The 17514-nt window shown below is 41.5% G+C and overlaps 1 protein-coding gene across 3 annotated transcripts in view; it reads left to right on the forward strand.

Annotated features, from left to right (window-relative positions):
• Positions 1 to 17514, forward strand: part of ttyh3a (tweety family member 3a) — a 181337-nt gene that overhangs the window by 94301 nt on the left and 69522 nt on the right. For all 3 annotated transcript variants that reach the window (XM_078558683.1, XM_078558682.1, XM_078558685.1), the window contains exons 5-6: positions 6673 to 6768; positions 9419 to 9491. In XM_078558683.1, the coding sequence (XP_078414809.1) occupies positions 6673 to 6768; positions 9419 to 9491 (169 nt within the window). The remainder of the gene's footprint in view (positions 1 to 6672; positions 6769 to 9418; positions 9492 to 17514) is intronic.

The following is a 17514-nucleotide window of genomic DNA, read 5'->3' on the forward strand; positions in this document are numbered from 1 at the left end:
TCTTACTGGCTTTGTTCTTTACCATTGTTAAGTGTTTGAATCTAAGGTCAAACTGAACTAGTTTCACAGAATAGTCAAGAAATGTAGAATTTACAGCGAAAGTGAAAATGCCCCAGTGAATTATAAGTAGCTCAGTCAAGCAACTGATGCTGACTATTAGCCTGGTTTGAAACTATTCCCCTTTGGGATTGTCCATAAAGTACACCTTATTTTTTTAAATTTTATCCTGTCCCATCATTGCCAAAAGAATGATTAAAAGGGTCAATGGAATGTTGGCCTTTATCTCAGGGGTAGAAAGTTATGCTACAGTTGTAGAGAGCTTTGGAATGCTGCATTCGATTTTTGGTGTCGCACCTCACCAAAATGATACTGGAATTTTAGAGGGTTAAATTATGAAACTAGGTTGTATAGCCCAGCTTATATTCCCTGTGTATGGAAGAATGAGGAATGATCCGTTTGAGGTGTTTAAAATGATAAAAGGGTTTGATCGGGTAGATCCAGGAAAACAATTTCCTCTTGTGGGGAAATCAAAAAATGAGCTGTGATCTTAAAATTAGAGCTTGCCCTTGAGGGAAGTTAAGGGGTTGGTAGGGTGGTGGGGATGGGTGCAGCCAGGCACAGGCCTGCTCTTCCTGGCCCACAATAACTTCAAATAGAAGGGTATTTCTTTGCTATAGAGCCAGTTGGCCCCTCCACGTGGTTCTGCTGCTGACCTACAGCTTGTGTGGGGCTTCTCTTGCCTTGGCATTAATATTACTTTAGTTTTGATTTTGTCATCAGTGCAGTCCTGGATGCATTCCTAAAAGGTGCTCCCCACTTTGACTCCATGCCCCAGTTTATCTTGAGATGGTTAAGATTAGTCAATGTTATTGGTGGGTTGCTCTTGCATATCTTTCCCTGTAGCTTATCTCTCCTGCTTAATAAGCTGTAATGCACATCGAGTTGTAACATTTTCCTTCTCACTTCCTATCATGATAAATTCTATCTTGATAAACAGAACCTTAGATTTAATTTATTCCAAATCATTTAACTTGCCTATGTTTATATTGGACAGTTGCTGCCAACACTTTTTCCGTTATAACGCCAATTATACATTTGAAAAAGATCTTTCCAGTTTAATTGCAGAGACTTGAAGGATTTTAATTCTTTGCTGGTGGTGGCGATGAGGATCTTGACATAAAAATCCTTACTACTTTAAATGCTTACAGTCCTAAAATACATTTCTTTGTAAATCCACAACTTTTTCTCTTAAAGAATTAGCTGATTTCTGTCTGAACTGTCTACCTCTATCTCACCTCCCCTATTTGATGACCTGTAATGTGCACTGAGAATTAGACCACTTCCCTTACTCTTTCTCAATACCATGGACTCTCTCTCTCTGCATCGCTTTAAGACATACATTTTTGTGCTTTGATAGAAACCTTTACCAGTGCTGCCACCCATCCCCTTTCTCTCCCCCCACCCCTTTACTCCCATGTCTCTTGTTAAAGACTTATAACCAGGAATAGTAAGCTTTAGCTCTGCCTAAACCTAAGCTGCACCTTCCTCCACTGTTGTTAGTGCTTTCAGCTATCCAATTTTATTTCAAATACTTTTGCAATTAATATATACCACTCAATCCTGACCCCACTTTTTTTGTATTGTTGACCCTAATTCTGTTTCTTGGTTTTCTGAGTTTTATTTTTAAAATATTTTACATCCCTTCTACAGCAGAGTTTTTATCTTACTCCCTGTGTCCTTTCTCTTTTCCTTTTTTTCTGATTGTTTTTTCCAATTAAGTTGAATCCTCTGCTATTCCTACAGCTTTATTAATTGGTGATCACCTCTCTCATCTCCAATAGACCTTTCCTACCACGCTACCATATTGCTTTAAATACATTCGCATTGTTCTATTTGCCCACTCCGGAAAACCATAAAAAAACCATAGAAAAAGCTTTGGGGCAGAACATTGCGCTTGTTGGGCGGACGTGCGCCCAGCCCAAACGAGCGTAAATGACACGCGATGATGTCGGGCGAACGTCCTGACGCCATCGCACGATATTTTGGTCAGCGGGCGCGCGCGGGAGTCAGCAGCACACCTGCCGACAATTAACAGGCCTATTAAGGCCATTAAAGTTCTAATTAAATGAAATTTTTCACTGACAGTCCAACCTTACAGTTGGCGGGCAGGTGCAAAGGCCAAGTGGCCTTTAGATATTTTGCAAAACCTCATCCACGGGCGGGATGAGGTTTCGATCAGTGATTTGAAAAAAATTTCCTTCAAAACTAATTTCTAACATGCCCCTGCTCATGTGACAGAGTCACATGATGGGACGTTATTAACATTTAACAATTCTTTATATTTTTATTTTCAAAATTATTCCGCTCCCCGGGGCAGCACTGTGCCTCAGGGAGCTTTTACTGCACGCATCCCCGTGCATGCGCCACACTTTCACGCTCGCGTTCCTCCCCGTCAGCCAGCGTGAAATCCATGTCAGGGCCCGATTGCGGGCGGCGATCGACTTTGGGACTGCTCCCAGGCTCGCCCGCCCAATGAAGGCAAAATTCTGCCCTTGACGGACGTCTTTTCAGTTCAAGTGAAGGCTATCTGTTTAATATAACCTTTCCTTGTTGCAGGATCTGCCACAAATGCCCCTCGAATGTGAACCCTTCTGTCCTGCAACAACCATGCATTGTTCTTCCTAATCTTCATTTTCTTAACCTGCCCAGCATGTGGCACAGGAGGCAACCCATTTACATGAAAATAAGAATGGAATGTACATCTTTAAATTAGAAGATGAATTATCTGCTTGGGCCCTGATTCCTTTGCCTATCGTCTCTGAAGACTTCACTGAAATAAGTCTAGACTCCTATATACGTTGCCTTGGGAGATCATTTGGTATACGTCATGTATATACAGCTGTTCAATGGATATAGGGATAATGCCTTAGATTCAGTTTCAAGGAAACTAGTCATGGAATTCAGTGTTGAAAACAGTTTAAAAAATCCCAGAGTACCATACAACAAAAATAGAATTTGACTTGGGTTACAGTTCATCAGCCACTCTTCCAAATCTTTGTGAGCAATGTCATGAGATTACAATGGATTGTGAAGGATATATGGCACAGAAACAATCGGCCCAACCGGTCCATGCTGCCATTTATGCTTCGAGCCTCCTCTCATCTTCCCTCACGGTGTGAAACAAATGCAAATCCACAGTGCTAAATTTGAGGATCTGCCCTGTTTAAAAAAAAAACATTACAATGAAAGGACTTAAACGGGGCCATTTAAAATGTGGACTTATTGTATTCCCTGCTCCCTCATAAGCTTGTCTAGCTTCCCTTAAATTCATCTATATTATTTGCTTCAGCCACATCCTCACCACTCCTTGTTTCTTCTGAATTCCCAATTGGATTTCTTGGCGACTATTTTACATTGATGGTCTCTAGTTATATTGTTCCCACAAGAGGAAAAGGTCTCTCTGTATCCACACAATCAAAACCTTAAAACCTCATTTTAAAAACCTCAATTAAGTCACCCCCCAACCTTTTTTGAAGAGAAAAGAGAGTCTGTCAATTCTTTCCCGATGCATATGCACACCCATTTCTGGTATTGTGCTTTTGAATCGTCTGTACCCTCTTCAGTGTCTCTATCACCTTTTCATAATATGGTGACCAGAGCTGCACACAGCTCCCTGTGTGGTCTAACCAAGTTTTGCACAGCTTTAGCATAATATTCCTACTTTTCAATTCTACCCCTCCAGAAATAAAGCCTAGTGCCTTGTTTGCTTTTTTGTAATGGCCTTGCTAACCTGTGGTACACTGTTTAGTGATTGAACTCTGAGATCCCTTTGTTCCTCTCCCCCACCTAGACTTGCACCTTCCAAGGAATAAATGACCTGTCTAGCTGTCCTACCAAAGTGTGCTATCTCGTATTTATGTTTGTTGAACTTCATTTGCCAATTACTTGCACGTTCTGTGAGTTTATTAACATCCTCCTGTAATTTGTTGCAGTCCTCAGAATTGACTAGGTGTCATCCGCAAATTTAGAAATGGTGTTTTTGATTCCAAAGTTAAAAACATTAATGGAAATTATGAGCCACAGTGGCACCAGTATTGTTCCTTATGGAACACCACTTCCCACCTTCTGCCATTCTGAATAACTACCCTTTACTCCCACTGTCTGCTTTCTATCTTGAAGCCAGCTAGCAATCCATTCTGACACTTGTCCCCGACTCCATATTCTCTGACCTTATTCATTAGTCTACTATGGGACACCTTAACGGAGGCCATTTGAAAATCCAAATCAATCGACTGCACTACCAATGTCTACTCTCTCTGTTGCTTCCTCAAAAAATTCAATGAGGTTGGTCAGGAAAGATTTTCTCTTTCCAAATCCATGCTGACTATTTATTATATTTTTAATTTTTAGATGTTCTTCTATTCTCTCCTTTGGTAGGGCTTCCATTATTTTTCTTACCATTGATAGGCAGTTAAAACTCACCTGTAATTCCCTAGGCATGTTCTGTCCCCCTTCTTAAATATAGAAATGCATTAGCTATCCACCGTCTTCTAGCACCACACCACCTTCTAAGGAATTATTAAATATCTTTAGCATATTGATGGCCTCTAGTTATGCTTTTCCCCACAACAGGAAGCATTCTCTCTGTATCCACTCTATCAAAACCTTTAGTAATTTTAAAGACCTCTTTGCCCTTTTGCCTGTGACATCTTTTGGTTATCTCCACCTATCACTGGCCCTCTATCCAGCTGTCTTGTCCCAACCGCCCCCCCCCACCTTAAACCAGCTTATATTTCACCCCTTTTCTATTTTTCCTTAGTTCTGTTGAAGGGTCATACGGACTCAAAACGTTAACTGTGCTCCCTTCCACAGATGCTGCCAGACCTGCTGAGTTTTTCCAGGTATTTTTGTTTTTGTCATCATTCCATGCCCTATTTGTTCTGTTGCCCTGGTAAATACCTTTGCAAAATAATAATTTACTGTTTCTGCCATCTCTCTGTCTTCACCTGTGGTATTATCTTCATAATCTCCATAATAGTCCTATTCCCAAGATGGTCTTCTTTTTTTGTTGAGGTGCATGTAAAATATTTTACTATTTTGTTTAGTGTTCCTTGATAATTTGATTTCATAGTTTCTCTTTGCATTTCTAATTTTCTTTATTACTTTTCTCCTAATCTCTTCGTTTTCTCTCTTATCATGCACTCCTCTGCTGTCTATGTGCTTAATGTATGCCACTTTGCTAACCCTCAGTTGTTCCCTTATCATCCGTGGAGTCTCACTAGTGCTTAGCTTGTTCGTCCCTTTTAGCGGAATATATTTTTTCTGCACTCTGAACATCATTTTAAATGTTTTCCATTGTTGTTCTACATTGTTGTTTGTCAATTTGCCACCCATTTTATTTTCCCAAGTTTTATTCTCAGCCCCTCAAAATCAGTTTTTCTCCAAGCCATAAACCTGATTTTTATCATAGTTACCATCTCTATCATCATCATAAAGCACGTGATATTATGGTTGCTATTGCCTGTAGGTTCTCCTTTTAATTCTCTTATCAGTTCTAATTTGTTCCCCATTCACTCCAACAGTGAATCTCCCCTTTGTTTTTACATGTTGGATTAGAAAAGAGTTCTGTACGCATTGTAGGAACTCCATTCCTTTATCCCCTTTACCCACCTCTTCTGAGCAGTTAATATCAGGGTAGTTGAAATCCCCCATGATCTGTTTTTTTTTTACTCAATGCCTTAATTTGTCTGTATTTTTTCTTTGGCTACCTCCCTTCCACTATTAGGTATCTGTAGACTGCACCAATTAGTGTGATTGATCCTTTAACTTTTAGCTCTATCCATGTGGATTCTGTTTTTGTCGCTTGATAGCTGTGTCCCTTTCTTCCACTGCTATGTTATCCCTAATAAGTACAGCTACCCCATCTCCCCTTTCCCCCTCTATCTCTTCTAAATATGGTGTACCCTGCAATGTTTAATTCCCAGCCCTGATTTTCCTGTAGCCCTGCCCCTGTAATCCCCACTATGTCGGGTTCTGCATAGATCAGTATAGAAAAAGGTATTGGGATGCACCTATGCAAGATCAAGCTTTCCAATACTGCACTGTTTCTACAGGAGTTCCAAAGCTGACTAATCTTGTATATATTGAAATCATTTAACTTTCTTTCCCAATGTATACACAGTCAAGGCAGAAAACCAGGGAGTACTGTCTGTGAACTTTCGAAAAGGTAGTAACTTCTTGTAGCTTCAAATGTAATAAAACTGAAGATATATCTTCATAGCCTAAATTAACTGCATGTGCTTGTTTAACTGAGAGTCTTGTTACATTGGACAACACTGGTGGAAAAAACCATGAGTAGTATTGAACAGTTAAAGGGCAATTTTGTTTTATTTATTAAATAAAGAGACCTATTCAAGACTTCTTTTAACCAACAAATGGAGTTATGCTGGTTTCTTTTGCATTTACTAAAACATTAAGGAATAATGTTCTTTGTGAGTTTCTGATCTCAGCCGTGCCAGATCGCAGAGGGAGATGGAGCACATGACTACACATGAAGTATTCTAGTGAAATATTGACATTTGCTCATGATGCTATAAGAGTGGGTCATCTGCCTGACACAAATGAAATCCTTTTGCATTTTTTACTTTATTAATAGTTTTGCTTTCTTTAAAGGTGGTTGGGGTATCTTGGCCTGCTGCTTTTCGATGTTCTAATCTGTCTACTGGTGCTATTTGGGCTAATCCGAAACTCAAAGGGAATCCTCATCTGGTAAGTGTGCTTATGTAACGCAGCATGTTCAGTGTATTCTGTTGATAGCCAGATTTTTTTTTTGTTGTATTTTATTAGCAATCTACCATTGGGACTCAGTTGCAGCAGCTCCATAGTCTTTTCCACATGATAATTTGCCACTTATCTGAAAAAGGTGACAAATGGGGACCAGGTAGTTTTCTGGAGGAATAAAAAGAAATTGAGTGAGTTGTTCGAGCCACCCTTCTTTCTGTAACCATTACTTATATTACTAAATTATTAGCCCTCCATGAGCGAGTTACTTCCCCCTCACAGCCATGGGTAAGAGCTCCCAGGATCACTCATTTTGGGGAACTTTGCTTCCCTTTTTACTTCCTGCTAGACAATTTTCACTTTTTCCTTCCTGTTCCAAGGATATTGACCAATTGGGACGGAATTTCAATACTGAAGTGGGTGGGGGTGAGTCAGGAAATTTTCTGACTCGGCGGACCCAGCTCGGTTTAAAGGGCCCTGTTACACCCAATTTTTTGCTCTGGGGAGGTGGGGCGGCCCCACTGATCCCAGAATCAGATTGGGCCTAGCACAAACTTCACGCATGCACATGAAAGAGCGCTTCAATCTCCCTGAGGCACGGAGCTGCCTCAGGGAGATGAAGTGCTGTTTTAAAAAACTTAATGAACAAAATAAAAATGCCATAAAACATGTCCCCTCATGTGACTGTGAAATATCAGCAGGGACATATTTTTAATTTAAGTGTAAAATTTAAATTTTATTTTTATTTGCTTTATTTGCCCATGAATGAGGTTTCCTAAGAAGTGCAAAGACCGCTTGGCCTTTTCACCTGCCCGCCAACCGTAAGGTTGGATGGGCTGCATAAATTTGAATTTAATTACCTTTGTAATGCCTTAATAGGCCTTTTAATTGTTGGCGGGTGCGGCTCCAACTCCGGCACCCGCCCGCCGAACAAAATATTATGGGACTACGTGATGACGTCGGGATGCTTGCTCGACATCATCGCGCGTCATTTTACGCTTGGCTGGGTTGGGCGCGTGCTCGCCCGCCCGCCAAGCTCAACGTCCTGCCCTTGATGTTGAAAAAGCTCCCATTCATGAAACCTATTCAAAGCTTTTAAATCTCAAGTGATTAATCTGTTATAAAAACACTCTTCTAATCACTCGCAACATCAAAGACAGCTAATCATTTAATGGCCTCTTTAAGCTGTTAATCGAACTGTGAACTAAGAGCCCCCTGCTGAGATAATTGCTTTTGTAACTTTTGAAACTCAGTCAAGCATTTGTAATGACATAATAACATCCCTCAGGAAATGTCAACAAAGAACTCTATTGAAGCTACAGAATGTTTTTTTTTCTAACCAACACCAGATGGCCCATCAATCAAAGCAGTCCAGCAGAGGGATTTTTTAAAACTTCTGCTGATAGCTTAAGCCTGTTTTTTTCATGTTTACGAACCAGGGAATTAAAAAAAAAATCAGATCATGACACTTAATAAGACCTTATCCGCCCTTGAAGAGCATTTACGTCTGCTCCATAAATTTGTGAGTCCCACACTGCAGGGCAAGCTCCTTAAAACAGCCAAAATGGGATCTGTTTGAACTCAGCACTGAGTTCAAAGGATGCTGCTGAGTTCAGATTTCCCCGCCTGTAGGAATCACGCCCCATCCCCTTTCGCCACCAGTAAAAATTGGATCTGCCTGAAATAGGGGTGGGACTTTCACAGGATTTGTAACCACTGGACTTAACTGAACAGAATCCAGTAATGTAAGTTTCACCTTTTGTCAGACACTGATAGTTGGTTTGAAAGTGGAGATGGTTAGGAATGAATTGAGTGTATTGCCAGTGTGCAGCCAATACCATGAAAATCTTATTTATTCCTCTTCAGAAATCACTTCAGTGGGGAGGTGTAGCTGCTTTCTGCTTTCTTAACGAAAGCGTTAATGAACTAGGAGAAATATACGACATCTGGCCTCTCAGGTGTCCCAAGGCTTCACCATTCACAAGCTGTCAATAACAATTTCTATATATGACGACAAACTGACAGCTGTTTATGCCATACAATGCACTGGATTACTTTTGATAATGTACTTCAAGTTATTCAGATGTTTTATTTCACACATTGAAGAAATATTAGCTGTTTATTAGAGTATGATTTGCTTACTTTGGCATTTTGAGGGCTATGGTGTTGATATTCAAAGTTGATAGACAGCACTTGTATAAAATAAGGTTTGTCTGACAGTTCAAAATGATAGATTACTTTAATCCTTGAAATGATCTTTTGGGTAAAGCAATCCATCACCAATGTCACAGATTATCAAATTTCAAACGCTATCAATTTTTTATCTTTATCCTATTGGAATCGAAAACTTAATGACTTATGATACTCCTGTTAAAATCAATAATCAGTCTTATGCTAAGTGAAACAGCAATTTTGATGTTTATTTAATTTGAGAGGGTGATATTGAATGCATTTAAAGTAACTTTTATTGAAAACCTAGGAAGGATTAGTATAAAGTATGAACTCTCTTATATTTGTAACATTCATATTTTAACAAGACAAGCTTATAATTATTGCATAGGTGTTTTGCCATGAAATTACTCGTATAGTTTTTAACTACAGCTGTCTCTCTCACACTCTGTCTTTTCTCTCTGCACAGCGCGGCTCTCCTGGGAGTGTTAACCTTGATTATCAGCTGGAGTTCACTTGGTCTGGAACTGGCAGTGTCAGTGGTGAGTTTTTCACTTCTGACAAATAATGGTGCAGATAACTAGCTAACAGGATGCTGGTTGTAGTGTTTTTTCTGCTGTCATTGCATGCTTAAAACGACTGTGCCAAGGCTTTGGTAGTGATTTTTTTTGTTAGCTCAATGGCTTTCCCAAAAGTACTCTGTTGAACTTAAGGTTTGGTCTGCTTCCCATGTCTTAGCTCACAGCAAGCCTCGTTTCCAATTCACGCCTATGCTTGCTGACCTACAATGGCTTCCTGTCGATCAGTGTCTTGATTTTTAAAATTCTCAACCTTGTTTCCAAACCCCTCCATGGCCTGCCCCTCCCTATCTCTGTAATCTCCTCCATCCTCACAATCCTCAGATATATGTGCTACCCTAATTCTGGCCTCCTGTGTATCCTGGTTTTATTTGCTCTATCACTGGTAGTTATACTTTCAGTTGCCTCGGCCCTAAGCTCTGGAACTCCATCCCTACACCCCTCTCCCTCTCTACCTCGCTTTCTTCCACTAAGACACTCCTTAAGACCTACCTCTTTTGATTTTTTGTCACCTGGTCTAATTTGCCTTATGGTTTGGTGTCACACTTGGTTTTATAATGTTCCTGTGAAGCATCTTGGGATGTTTTATTAGGTTAAAGGTGTCATATAAATATAAGTTGTTGTTGATGTGTATGGTAGTGGGCTGTTGTGTAGAAGGCTTTGCATTTTTACAGCTATCAAAAGGGATAAGTATAAGTCCGGTGTACTAGTGTTGTGTGCAACCACTGGATTCGTAAGCTCTGCTTTTATATTCAGTCTGTCATTGACTTGGAATGCACTGATATACACGTGCTATTACAGGAGCTCCTGAGCCAAACCATGCCAATGACCTGAATTAACTTGCACAGCTGAAGCGATAGGATCATTGAATACCTTGAGTTATTTGTTTATGTACTAATGTCATTTTTTTCCACACGGTAAATATCCGAATCTTGGTAATTATTAGTGTTATACTGTTACTGCTGAATTTTTGACTTTTCTGTTTGAATTTACGTTTCATAACTTACTTCAATTAAATATGTTAGTGGTGAGATTCAAAACATTTTTAGAAGTCGAAACTGCATAGAAACAATTTTTGTAAAAATGGGGATGAACTTTAGTCTAACATGTAGTCCAATCACTGATTCAATAAACCGTGTACATTTCCTCAAGTTTGTACTCTTGCTTTTGCTGTCCTCATTCTAAATGACCACTTTGCTCCATTACTTTCTTTTATGTACGTTTAAGGTTTATTTCTTGAAATTCTTTCTCATGTACATTGCATATTTAAAGCTGATGCCAGTTTTGCTTTATCTGCGTGTACATTTGCATTACACTATAATATGAGGAAACTTAATAGAGACTTGAAAGATTATGAAGAATTCTGCTGAAGTAATCTTTACACTGATGAAGGAGGCCATTCTGCCCATTGATTGTGCACTGTCCCTCTGAAAGAGCATTCCATCTAGTCCCACTCCCATGTCTTATCCACTTAACCTTGCACATTCTCTCTTTTCGGATACCAATCCAATTCCCTTTTGAATATCTCGATCAAACCTGCCTCCACCACCCTTCCAGGAAGTTTGTTCCAGACGCCAACCACCCTCTGGGCGAAAAGATTTTTCCTCACATCACATTTACTCCTTTTGCCAATTATTCTGAATCTGTGCCCTTTAGTTCTTGATGTTCTCGAGTGGGAACAGTTCCTCACTATTTACCCTGTCCATACCCCTCAGGATCTTGAACACCTCTATCAAATCTCCTCACAGCCTTCTTTTCTAGAAGGAAAGCAGTCCCAACCTCTCCAATCTATCCTCATAGCTACAGTTCTTCATTCCGGGAATCGTTCTAGTGAATCTCCTCTGTGCTCTCTCCAATGCCTTCACATCTTTCCTCAAGTTTGGTGCCCAGAACTGGATGCAGTACCCCAGATGAGGCCTAACTGGTGTCTTGTTCAAGTTCAACATGACCTCCTTTCTCTTGTATTCAATGTGCCCCTATTAATAAAGCATAAGATAGAATTGCTAACCAGAGGTTGCCAATTAACTCGTCTCTGAGCTTGTGAGAGGGGTTAGGAGAAATTCTTTGAGCAGTGGCTTGTAGCATTGCCTTGCTACAGGGCTAGTTGAGACAGAAATTGTTGTATCCTTTAAGGTAAAATTAAAATGTTTGAAGTAGAGGAAGGCATAGGGTTATGAGTGCAAAGCAGAGCAGTGAAATTCACTTGGATTGCTCTAGCAAAGAGGCGGCACAGACTCAAGGAGCTAACTGGCCTCTTTGTGATTAACAATTCTATGGAGTTCACTTACTGACCAGTATCCATTTAAACAATAATGTGATGATGATCATAGTGTAGGCTCTTTGTGCATGTAGTGGATATTATGAAATCTGACATGGTGGCATGTACTTTCAGTATTTACGAAAGGTGAATTTAAAATCACTCTCCAGAGAAAGAAAGTTCAAATGACAACCAAAAAATTGAAATACTTGAATGTACAGAATCCAGTTTTCACCATGGGCCTCATCTATTTCCTACTGCAGAATTATCTTTAATACTGTTCTCTATTCCTCAATCTTCTCCTGCAACAATGATGTCACAAGCCTTAACCCTTTCCAGTAGCCCCTCGCCTATTTCCCAGGTGCTTCCAGCACCTTGCCTCTGGCCCTCAGATGCCAATATCTATTCCCTATTACTCTTAACTGCCTGACACACAGCTCCCAGATGCTACATTCTCCCTTGTGCTCCCACACCCTACTATTTCTGTGTTAATGCCCTCATGCTGCAAGATCAAGCCTGGATTGCTTCCACACTGTCTCCACTTCTCAATTCCCAGTGGACAATTTCCATTTCTTTCAGACTTTGAAATTCCCTGCCTCCATACCCTGACATTCTTTTGTTTCCTAATCCCCAATAATCATTCCCTGGTATTCCCTGTGTATTCTCTGACTCATCATTGGGAGATCTACTAGAGATTCTAATGTAGCAATCAGTGCAAATTCTCTTGACATGCTCCTTAGCAAGTGTAACAATACTTGAAGATGACAGAGTTCAATATTACTTCTTTAGGGTGGGATTTTCTGGCCCCTCCCCCCACCGCTGGGATTGTCTGGTCCTGCTGAAAGTCAATGGACTTTTGGATGGGCTGCTGAATATCCCGTGGCAGGTCCCGTCACAATGGGGCCTGAAAATCCTGGCCTTAGTGTCTGCGCATCATGTCCTCTAGCAACACAAGAAAGTTGAATTTCCAGTGCAGATTATAGTATTCTTTATTGTATGAAAAGTAAATGACAAGCTACCAAATGTAGCATTTTTATTCTCTTGTTAATTATCTTGCTACTTGTATAAAGAAACCTGTCTCAATTTTGTCATAATTGAATGTGCCTGATTTCAGGACTGAAATGTCATTTTTATCTTGAAATGGGCTAATTTACAGCCAGCCTTTCCTCTCCTCTTCACATGTTGAAATGTTATTTGCAAAACAGGATTATTTGGTGTTTTGTTCAGAAGTCCCAGGCCACTACTAATCTGGCATAGTTTGTTAAAATCATTTAGAATTTACGTTATAGTGCATAACATCAGCATGATTCGTCCATGTAATAATTGAGATGATGGGGGCTTTTCAAAGTTTAAAAATTCTTGACTGTAATAATTAGTTTGTGGTCAACTTAACACATTGTCTGTTGGTTAATTTGTGACTTACACCATTGTGAAGAAGAAAATATTAACAGGTTGCTGTGGGATTTGTTTTGATACATTGAAATTGACAGATGATTATAGTGATGGTCTCATTATCATAATGAGACCAGTTTATAATGATATAAAATTAGGAAGTGTGGGAGTAACAAGAAATGAAAAAGGAAAAGTGGAAATGAGAATGCATAGTCAGTGTTATATTCAACGATATGGAACAGATTGTAATAATGTTACATAATAGATTAGAATAATTTGAAAGGATAATTAAGTAATCTGTTCTCAAGCGATGTACGAATAGTTTGTTAAATTCCAAACCAATTCACTTTGTCTGGGTGTAAAAAGATCGAGAGTAGATTATTTTCAGTAAGCACTTAAGACATTAAGTGGACTATATTATGGCTCAAAGTGTATGCATTATTTTACATTGCAAATTAAACTTTGTAATTTACGGACACAGATTAACCCAGAAAACTATTTGTTGTAGGTGTAATTCATACATAATTGTTAAATATACTGTTTTGAGTAATTGTAAGATTATTTTCACCACTGTAATTTTTTTTTGTTCATTCATGGGATGTGGGAGTCTTTTTTATTCATTCACGGGATGTGGGCTTCGCTGGCTGGGCTAGCATTTATTGCCCATCCCTCGTTGCCCTTGAGAAGGTGGTGGTGAGCTGCCTTCTTGAACCGCTGCAGTAGTGCTGTTAGAAAGGGAGTTCCAGGATTTTGACTCAGCGACAATGAAGGAATGGCAATATATTTCCAAATCAGGATGGTGAGCGACTTGGAGGGGAACTTCCAGGTAGTGGTGTTCCCATCTATCTGCTGCCCTTGTCCATCTAGATGGTACTGGTCGTGGGTTTAGAAGGTGTTGTCGAAGGAGTCTTGTTGAATTCCTGCAGTGCATCTTGTAGATGGTACACACTGCTGCTATTGTGCGTTGGTGGTGGAGGGAGTGAATGTTTGTGGATGTGGTGCCAATCAAGTGGGCTGCATTGTCCAGGGTGGTGTCCAGCTTCTTGAGTGTTGTGGGAGCTACACTTATTCAGGCAAGTGGGGAGTATTCCATCACACTCCTGATTTGTGCCTTGTAGATGGTGGACAGGCTTTGGGGAGTCAGGTGATGAGTTGCTCATCGCACGATTCCTAGCTTCTGACCTGTTCTAGTAGCCGTAGTATTTATATGGCTAGCCCAGTTCAGTTTCTGGTCAATGGTAACCCCCAGAATGTTGATAGTGTGGGATTCAGTGATGGTAATGTCATTGAACATCAAGCAGCAATGGTTGGATTCTCCCTTGTTGGAGATGGTCATTGCCTGACACTTGTGTGGCGTGAATGTTACTTGCCACTTGTCAGCCCAAGCCTGGACATTTGGACATAGACTGTTTCAGTATCTGAGGAGTTGCGAATGATGCTGAACATTGTGCAATCATCAGCGAACATCCCCACTTCTGACCTTATGATGGAAGGAAGGTCATTGATGAAGTAGCTGAAGATGGTTGGGCTGAGGACACTACCCTGAGGAACTCCTGCAGTGATGCCCTGGAGTGAGATGACTGACGTCCAACAGCCACAACCATGTTACTTTGTGCTAGGTATGACTTCAACCAGCGGAGAGTTTTTCCCCTGATTCCCATTGACTCCAGTTTTACTGGGGCTCCTTGATGCCACACACAGTCAAATGCGGTCTTGATGTCAAGGGCAGTCACTCTCACCTCACCTCGGGAGTTCAGCTCTTTTGTCCATGTTTGAACCAAGGCTGCAATGAGGTAACGAACTGAGTGGCCCTGGCTGAATCCAAACTGAGGTTCAGTGAGCAGATTATTGCTAAGCAAGTGCCGCTTGATAGCACTGTTGATGAGCCCTTCCATTACTTCACTGATGATGGGGAGTAGACTGATGGGGTGGTAATTGGCCAGGTTGGATTTGTCCTGCTTTTTGTGTACAGGAAATACCTGGACAATTTTCCACATAGCTGGGTAGATGCCAGTGTTGTAGCTGTACTGGAATAGCTTGGCTAGGGGCGCAGCTAGTTCTGGAGCACAAGTCTTCAGTACTATTGCCAGAATATTGTCAGGACCCATAGCCTTTGCAGTATCTAGTGCCTTCAGCCATTTCTTGATATCACGTGGAGTGAATCGAATTGGACAAAGACTCAAATCTGTGATGCTGGGGACCTCTGGAGGAGGTCGAGATGGATCATCCACTTGGCACTTCTGGCTGAAGATTGTAGCAAATCATTCAGCTGTACCTTTTGCACTGATGTGCAGGGCTCCTCCATCATTAAGGATAGGGATATTTGTGGAGCCTCCTCCTTCAGCGAGTTGTTTAATTGCCCACCACCATTCACAACTGGATGTGGCAGGACTGCAGAGCTTAGATCTGATCCACTGATTGTGGGATTGCTTAGTTTTGCCTATCGCTTGCTGCTTATGCTGTTTGGCACACAAGTAGTCCTGTGTTACAGCTTCAGCAGGTTGACACTTCATTTTTAGGTATGTCTGATGCTGCTGCTAGTACGCCCTCCTGCACTCTTCATTGAGCCAGGGTTGATCCCCTGGCTTGATGGTAATGGTAGAGTGGGAGGCATACTGGGCCATGAGGTTACAGATTGTGGTTGAGTGCGGTTCTGCTGCTGCTGGTGGCCCACAGCGCCTAGTGGATGCCCAGTCTTGAGTTGCTAGATCTGTTCGAAATCTATCCCATTTATCATGGTGGTATTGCCACACAACACGTTGGAGGGTATCTTCAATGTGAAGGCATGACTTCGTCTCCACAGCGACTGTGCGGTGGTCACTCCTACCGATACTGTCATGGACAGATGCATCTGTGGCAGGCAGGTTGGTGAGGATGAGGTCAAGTATGTTTTTCCCTCTTGCTGGTTCCCTCACCACCTGTTGCAGTCCCAGTCTAGCAGCTATGTTCCTTAGGATTCGGCCAGCTCGGTCAGTGGTGGTGCTACCGAGCCACACTTGGTAGTGGACATTGAAGTCCCCCACCCAGAGTACATCCTGTGCCCTTGCCACCTTCAGTGCATCCTCCAAGTGGTGTTCAACATGGACGAGTACTAATTCATCAGCTGAGGGAGGGCGGCTTGTGGTACATGGCAATCAACAGGAGTTTCCTTGGCCATGTTTGACCTGATGCCATGAGACTTCATGGAGTCCGGAGTCGCTGTTGAGGACTCACAGGACGACTCCCTCCCGACTGAATCCCACTGTGCCGCCACCTCTGCTGGGCAACAGGGAGTACTATGTGGCATCGGTAGGAGGTTCCCTTGCCCATGTTTGATGTGATGTCATGAGATTTCATGAGGTCCTGATCCCATATTGAGGACTCCTATGGTCACCTACTTCTGCCTATATGGTCACTGTGCCGTGATCTCTGGTGGGTCTGCCCAGCTAGCTGAGGGAGGGGTCTGGAATGCTGGCTGAAAGACATGATTCTGTGATATGGCTGTCAGGCTGTTACTTAACTTCTCTGTGGGCCAGCTCTCCCAATTTTGGCACCGGTTCCCAGAAGTTCTATCCCAGAAAGCCAATTATTAAAGGATGGCACTGTAGCCAATCTTTATATTCTTGTACACTTACTTATGGAGTTACACATTACCAGCATATGCTTGCTAACCCAACAGCCGCAGCTTCAGTCTGTGTCTATTTATAAGTCTTTTTTGAAGGACCTGCCACCGGTGACAACACCGCCTCCACATTTGCCTTCGAGGGCCCGGCCACAGGCGATGGCAAACTGGCCTTTGGGCCCGAGCCACACCCACCCCGGGAAGGATTGGCCATTATATTATATATATATATATAATAAGTTTTTTTTTTAATAAATTCCTCCCTGGAGGGGGGAGAGGGGGAGAAAGGTGAATATAACCTCCCCCTTTTATGTAGGAGAGGAGAGGAGGGTGTCTATTTATAGGGGTTCAGATGAATTTCAGGTAATGCCCATCAGCTGCATACAATTAAACACAGTTAACATGCAGTCATAGAATAAAAGGGAAAGTAGGCACTTGGATAAGGAATTGGGTGAATGAAAGGAAACAGTAGTGATAAATAATTGTTTTTCAGATTGGAGAAAGGTCTATAGTGGAGTTCCCCAGGGGTCAGTGTTGGGACCCTTGCTCTTCCTGATATATATTAATGACCTAAACTGTGGCATTCAGGGCTTGTTTTCAAAATTTGCAGATGATACGAAGATTGGAAATGTTGGTCAACTGTGATGGGGCGATCTTGAACTTCAAAAGGATGTAGACATGTTGGTGGACTGGGTGGACAAATGGTAGATGAGGTTCAATGCAGAGAAGTGTGAGGT

Source organism: Cetorhinus maximus, chromosome 15 (assembly GCF_964194155.1).
Source record: "Cetorhinus maximus chromosome 15, sCetMax3.hap1.1, whole genome shotgun sequence".
Classification (NCBI taxonomy): domain Eukaryota; kingdom Metazoa; phylum Chordata; class Chondrichthyes; order Lamniformes; family Cetorhinidae; genus Cetorhinus; species Cetorhinus maximus.